The sequence below is a fragment of the Dipodomys merriami genome, unplaced genomic scaffold, assembly GCF_024711535.1.
Source record: "Dipodomys merriami isolate MVZ:Mamm:240054 unplaced genomic scaffold, mDipMer1.0.p SCAF_52, whole genome shotgun sequence".
Taxonomy (NCBI): domain Eukaryota; kingdom Metazoa; phylum Chordata; class Mammalia; order Rodentia; family Heteromyidae; genus Dipodomys; species Dipodomys merriami.
In genome coordinates, this window is record NW_027206091.1 from 8,370,732 (window position 1) to 8,377,819 (window position 7,088).

The 7,088-nt window shown below is 58.4% G+C and overlaps 1 protein-coding gene across 1 annotated transcript; it reads left to right on the forward strand.

Annotated features, from left to right (window-relative positions):
- The first annotated feature begins 4,512 nt into the window (after nt 1-4,512).
- On the forward strand, nt 4,513-6,714 carry LOC138811350 (UDP-GlcNAc:betaGal beta-1,3-N-acetylglucosaminyltransferase 8-like). Its single transcript, XM_069999091.1, has 2 exons — nt 4,513-4,574; nt 5,134-6,714. Exon 2 carries the CDS (start codon nt 5,167-5,169, stop codon nt 6,337-6,339), a length of 1,173 nt encoding a protein of 390 aa, XP_069855192.1. The 5' UTR covers nt 4,513-4,574; nt 5,134-5,166; the 3' UTR covers nt 6,340-6,714.
- The last annotated feature ends 374 nt before the right edge of the window (nt 6,715-7,088 follow it).

The following is a 7,088-nucleotide window of genomic DNA, read 5'->3' on the forward strand; positions in this document are numbered from 1 at the left end:
AATGCTAGAAATGCCTGCATGCAGCAGCCTCAGGATCCCCAAAGTTCTCTGGTACCTAAAGGACACACACACACACACACACACACACACACACACACACGCACACACACACACACACCTAAAGGAAACACACACACACACACACACACACACTCCCCATTTTGCTGTCCTCTCCTGTGCCTGAAAACCTGCCACACCTCATCTGCAATGCCCTTCCCCACCCCCCACCTCCACACTCACCAGCGCCCCCTGCTGACAAAAGGCCCATTATACACACGTCAAATCTCCCCTTGTTCTAGGACAGGTGTTCACCCAAGACAGAGTAGCTCACACACTGAAAAGACAATACTCCTTCTTGCGATGGAGAAGGTGGGCATGTTATATGAGTTCAAGGCTAGCCCAGGTCACTCAAAATACAAGACCAGGCTGCAGTGGCTCATGTCTGTAATCCTGGCTACTCATCACAATTTGAAGCCAGCTGGGGGAGGAAAGTCTGTGAGACACTGATCTCTAATTAACCATAAAAAAAAAAAAAAGCCAGAATTAGAGTTGTGGCTCAAGTGGTAGAGTACGAGCCTTGCACACAAAGGCTTAGGGAGAGCACCCAAGCCCTGAGTTCAAAACCAAGGACTGACAAAAACAAAAACAAGGTCCCAGCACTTAAGAGGCTGAACCAAGAAGACAGGATGTTCAAAACCAGCCTGAAGCCGGGCACTGGTGGCTCACGCCTGTAATCCTAGCTACTCAGGAGGCTGAGATCTGAGGATCACGGTTCAAAGCCAGCCCGGGCAGGAGAGACCGTGAGACTCCTATCTCCAAAAAAAACCACCAGAAAACCGGAAGTGGCGCTGTAGCTCAAGTGGTAGAGCGCTTGCCTTGAGCTGAAGAGCTGAGAGACAGCGCCCAGGCCCAGAGTTCAAGCCTCACGGCCGACCAAAAAAAAACAATCAAACAAAACCAGCCTGAGCCTTTTGCTAACACAGCCAAGACCCTGTGTCAAAGACAAACAAAAATAGACTGGGAGCTGGTGGCTCACACCTGTAATCCTTTCTACTCAGGAGGCTGAGATCTGAGAATCACAGTTCAAAGCCAGCCCAGGCAGCAAAGTTCGTGAGACTCTTATCTCCAATGACCCATCTAAAATCTGGAAGTAGCACTGTGGCTCAAAGTGGTAGTGCACTAGCCTAGAGCAAAAAGTTCAAGGACAGTGCACATGCCTGAGTTCAAGCCCATGACCACAGAGGAAAAAAAGGGACGGGTGGGGAGCCGGTGCTGGTGGCTCCCGCATATAATCCTATCTACTCAGGAGACTGAGATGTGATGATTGAGGTTTGAAGCCAGCCTGGGCAGAAAAGTCTGTGAGAGTCCAATAAACTACTCAGAAAAAGCAGCAGTGGCACTGTGGCTCAAGTGGTAGAGTGCTAGACTTGAGCACAAAGAGGCTCAGGAACAGTACCCAGGCCCTGAGTTCAAGTCCCAGGATGGGCCAAAAAAAAGGGGGGGAGCAGAATGATGGAAGGAACAACACTGCTTAAGATGCATTGTATTCATCAATAGCCATGCTGAATTGAAACCCCTTCAACTATTTAAAGATATGTGTGTAGGTATGTTGGTACTGGGGCCTGAACTCAGGTGCTATCTGGTAGCTTTTTTCCCCCACTCAGGGCTGGCACTCTCCCTCTTCAGCCACAGCCTGACTTCTGCCCCCCTCCCATCCCCCAGTCCTGGGGACTGAACTCAGGACCTGGGCCCTGTCCTGAGCTTCTTTTGTTCAAGGCTAGTGCTCTACCACTTGAGCCACAGCACCACTTCCAGGCTTTTTTCTATGTATGTGGGTACTGAGGAATGGAACCCAGGGCTTCAGGCATGCTAGGCAAATACTCTACTGTGAAGCTCGAACAAAATATAATATAGCCAGTTTAGGTTTAGATTCCATCCTGTTCAGACACTATAACTGAAACTCCAGGAACTGTATCAGCAACTCACTTTGAGCCCAAATTCCAGGAACAATCCCCTTTCTGGTAAATTCCACTAACTACAGCTAAGTTCCAAATGTTCCTGCAAGTTAAAGACCACTTGGTCTCAGCTGAGATCATCTGCTTTTTTTTTTTTTTTTTTTTTTTTTTTGGGTCCGGTCGTGGGGCCTGAACTCTGGGCCTGGCTGCTGTCCCTCAGCTCTTCAGCTCAAGGCTAGTGCTCTACCACTTGAGCCACAGCGCCAGTTCCGGCTTTTTTCTTTTTGCTTATATGGTGCTGGGGAATCGAACCGAGGGCCTCAGGCATGCAAGGCAAGCGCTCTACCACTGAGCCACCTTCCCAGCCCGAGATCATCTGCTTTATCCAGTCATTTAGAAGAGCATCAGCCCCATGAACCAGCCAACCCACTGGTGATGCTAATCATCTTTTAGAATTATTTTATGAATTTCCCATGGTGCGATATGATTTGCTAAGTGATGCTATGGTGTATAGAATGCCCCTGAAACCCTATAAAAACTCTGCTGAAGGAGCCGGGCGCTGGTGGCTCACGCCTGTAATCCTAGCTACTCAGGAGGCTGAGATCTGAGGATCGCGGTTCAAAGCCAGCCCGGGCAGGAGAGACCGTGAGACTCCTATCTCCAATAAACCACCAGAAAACCGGAAGTGGCGCTGTAGCTCAAGTGGTAGAGTGCTCGCCTTGAGCTGAAGAGCTGAGGGACAGCGCCCAGGCCCAGAGTTCAAGCCCCACGACCGACAAAAAAAAAAAAAAAAAAAAAAAACTCTGCTGAAGGAAGGGTCATGGCTCTCAACTCTGACCCGCTGTGTGGGTAATGGTTGTGGGTCTTGAGCTTGTAATAAACGAGGCTGGTGTGCTTGCATCGGATTCGGCTCCTTGGTGGTCTTTGGGGATCCTTATCTAAGCATAAGACTACCAATAGGCCACATTCCCAGCACAGACTTCTGGCTTTTCTTATTGGTTAGATAAGAGTCAGATTTGCCTGCCTAGGCCTCTTTAATGGCTAGGATTACAGGTGTGAGCCAAGGTGTTCAACTGGAGGTGGTTCTAAGAGCTACTTGTTTGTTTCACTGGAACTTGGACCCACCAGAAACCTAGTTAGCAAAGGCTTAATTAGCCTAGGAGTAATCACACCACCTGCACATCCTCATAACTGGGGTGCACCAGGAGAAACCCCACAGCCACCCACTCCTCATTGCCCAATTACATGTTATGGCTGTAACCACTCAGAACTGAACCCTGCTCCCGCTGCGGGCCTGGCTTCTCCTTCCTGATTAGACCTAGGCTGGAACACACAATCTGAAGGGGGCAGAGGGGGGGGGGGGCGCGAGGCAGAGGTTTCTCAAAGGAGGCAGCCAGATGAGCCAGAATTCAGGGAGCCCTTGAACCCTTCTCTATTTAAGCCCTGGGGTGAAGTGGGCTTGGCCCAGCCCAGTCCCTGGCAGAGTTCCCCATCTAGCTCTTATTCCATTAGCCACCCCCATTTCCTCCTCGCTCCCTTCCTCCAGCTGTCGCGGGGTGGAGGGTCTGGCAGAGGGGCTCCATTATTCACAGCTGGGGCGGGGAGGAAATCAGGGGGGGGTTGTGGGGTGATCTCAGGACAGATCTCCCTCTCTGAGATGGGTGTGTGTGTGTGTGCCCAGGCTCGGTGAGGCCCCTGACTTCCACCACCACGAGGTCCTGGAAAGATCTGGGAAGGCAGAGGCCCCAGCCCCCAACTCCCAGGCTCCCCAGACAGCAGGCAGCCCCAACAGTCAGGGCCCCCGGGAGGGCCTCGAGATAAACACGGGCAGACACCCCACGGTCCCCGGGGGTGGGCGGGCCCGGCCGCGCGGGGCGAGGGCGGGGCGGGGCGGGGCGGGGCGGGGCGGGGCGCGGGGCCGCCGGGCACCGAGGGATTGTTCAGTGGGAGGGCGGCGGGGTCGGCCGCACCCCGGGGCTCCCCACCCCGGCATCCTCTAGCGCCCTTTCTTTCCGGATCCTTCCCGGCCTCTCCCCAACCCCAGCTGCTCTCCCGGCCTCAGTTTCCCCCTTCCCACGCCTCTCACCTCAGCTCTCGCCCCCCCCCACGCCCAACCGAGGTCTCCCGGGCTGACACTTGACCCCACCCCACCCCTCCCCCCGGCCCCCTCCCCCCCAGGCCCCTCAGCCCGTCGGGGCGCCCCCAGGCCGGGCCCTGCCCAGACCTCCTCCCCCTCTTTTCCCCTTTGGGACTCGGCCTCACCCCTCCCTCGAGCTCGGTGCTCCAGGGCCCCGGGCGGCCCGCTTCCCCCCCCGTCCCCCCCTCGCTTCCCCCCCCCCGGCCTGGCGGGGTGACCCCGCGCGCCGGCGGTCACCCCAGCACGCTCCCCGCAGTTAGCCAGCCCCAACACGCCCGCGTCCCCCGGGCCGGCCTCCCGTTCCCCGGCCGGCCCTCGGCCCCGCCCCGGCCCCGCCCGGCCCCTGGGGCCCCGCTCCCTCCCCTCCCTCCCCTCCCTCCCCTCTCCCCTCCCTCCCCTCCGCTCTCGCAGCCGGACACCAGCCCGGGCAGCGCGGAGGCAGCCCCCGGCAGGGCCCGACCCGAGCCGCGCCGGACCCAGAGGTGGGTACAGGGGAGCCGGGACCCCCACCCCCAGCTCCCGGGGTGAGGCTGGGTTCCCCCCCACTGCACCCCCGATTTGTTTGTTGGGCCAGTTCCAGGGCTTGAACTCCGCTGCTCCCTCTCCGGTCAGCTTTTTCTTGCTCTCTCCCCTGGCACTTCACTACTTGAGCCACGCCCACGGCCCGGCATTTTGCTGCTTCATGGGTGATTTTTCTTTTCGTTTTCCTGCCCGGGTTGGCTTCAAATCTCTGTCCTCCCGATCTCAGCTTCCTGAGTAGTTAGAATTACAGTTTAACACCAGCTCCTGGCTGAGGAGCTCACTTGAGGGGCCATCAAGGTGCGACTGCACCGGGGAGGGGCTGGGGACAGGTCCATCTCCTGGCTTCTAGGAAGGAAAAGCAAGAGAAGGGGGGGGGGGAGAGCCCTGATCTAGAGTCCTAGGGGACAGCTGCCTAGGGTCAGCGAGTGGCTGGGTCTTCTAGAGACTGAGGCTGCTGGCCAGGCCTGGCTGGCCCCCTCTGGAGGCCCCAGCCCTCACCCCTGGGTGGCCCCCTTGCAGCTTCCTAGGTGGCAGATTGCCCGGGCCCGGGTCATGCGCTGCCCCAAGTGCCTACTCTGCCTGTCAGCGCTGCTTACGCTCCTGGGCCTCAAAGTGTACATCGAGTGGACGTCAGAGCCCCGGCTCGGCAAGGCCTACCCAGGATCCCGGGACACCCTGCCCGGCCCCACAGCCAGCACTGAGCCCACCCTGCCTGCCAACCTCTCCGTCCGCCTGGGCCAGACCTACCCACTGCCCGCCACTTACTGGAACCAGCAGCAGTGGCAGTTGGGGGTGCTGCCCAGTGAGGACTGCCAGGCTTGGGGGGCTGCAGCGGCAGCCGAGATCCTCGACTTTGCCAGCTACCCCAAGGATTTGCACCGCTTCTTGCTGTCAGCGGCCTGCAGGAGTTTCCCACGGTGGCTGCCCGCTGGGGAAGCCAGCCCCGTGGCAGGCTGCTCTGCCACCGATGTCCCCTACCTGCTGTTGGCGGTGAAGTCAGAACCAGGGCGTTTTGCAGAACGACAGGCAGTGAGGGAGACCTGGGGCGGTGCAGCTCCTGGGGTCCGGCTTCTCTTCCTGCTGGGGTCCCCACTGGGCAGCGGGGGACCTGACCTGAGCTCCCTGGTGGCCTGGGAGAGCCGGCGCTACCGGGACCTGCTGCTCTGGGACTTCCTGGATGTCCCATACAACCGGACGCTCAAAGACCTGCAGCTGTTCGCCTGGCTGGGCCACCACTGCCCGGATGTCAGTTTTGTCCTGCAAGTTCAGGATGATGCTTTTGTACACATCCCCGCCCTGCTGGAACACCTGCAGTCCCTGCCACCTACCTGGGCCCGAAGTCTCTACCTGGGTGAGGTCTTCACCAAAGCCAACCCCCTCCGGAATGCAGGAAAACCCTTCTATGTGCCAGAGTCCTTCTACGAAGGCAGCTACCCAGCCTACACGAGCGGGGGTGGCTACGTGATCGCGGGGCGCCTGGCTCCCTGGCTGTTGCAGGCGGCGGGCCGTGTGGCACCCTTCCCCTTCGATGATGTCTACACTGGCCTTTGCTTCCGTGCCCTGGGCCTGGTGCCCCGGGCCCACCCAGGCTTCCGCACAGCCTGGCCAGCAGGCCATGGTGTGAGCCCCTGCACACTCCAAGGCCTGCTGCTCGTGCAGCCCCTCAGCCCCCAAACCAGCATCCGGCTGTGGAGGCAGCTGCAGGACCCCCGGCTCCAGTGCTGAAGCCCCAGGTGTGAGGCCAAGCTCTGGGACTGAGAGAATGCAGACGGTGTGGCAGCCCTCCCCCACCTCCCCTGGATCCCCTCTGGACAGGAACTTGGCAGTTTTGTTTGTTTGGTCTGTCCTGGGGCTTGAACTCGGCTTGGGTGCTGTCCCTGAACTCTCCAGCTCAAGGCAAGCGCTCTACCCCTTGAGCCACAGCACCACTTCCAGTTTTCTGGTGGTTCATTGGAGATAAGTCTCATGGACTTTCCTGCCTGGGCTGGCTTTGAACCGTGAGCCTCAGAGCTCAGCCTCCTGAGTAGCCAGGATTACAGGTGTGAGCCACTGGCGTCCATCTCAGGTGGTTTGTCTACTTTCTTGTCTTTGAAAAATGCACTCCCCACTCTAAGGCCTGGAGTTGTTTTTGTGTGTGTGTGTGACTCCCCCCAACCCCATCCCCACCGAGTGGAATGAGGCTCAGCTGAGTTCTGACCCTCACGGCCAGACTCCCTTCCTTGCTGGGCATCTCTGATGGGCGTCCTGGACACGGCCAGGCTTGTGTCAGTCCATGGAGGAGAGCAGGTGGCAGTCTCCACCCCCCTTCGTCAGCCAGGCCGACCCTCCAGCTTGGCTTGTGCAAGCTTCCAGGGGAAGCAGATGTGGCAGAGCCTTTGGTTTAATCTCTAAAAGCAGAAGCCCAGGGTGTGCCACGCCGACCATGCTGGATTCACCCCTGCGCCCCGACTCCAGGAAAGCAGGGACCAGAGCAG

Excerpts from the sequence above, each read along its gene's own strand:
- LOC138811350 (XM_069999091.1), top strand. The coding sequence starts at position 5,167 with ATGCGCTGCCCCAAGTGCCTACTCTGCCTGTCAGCGCTGCTTACGCTC.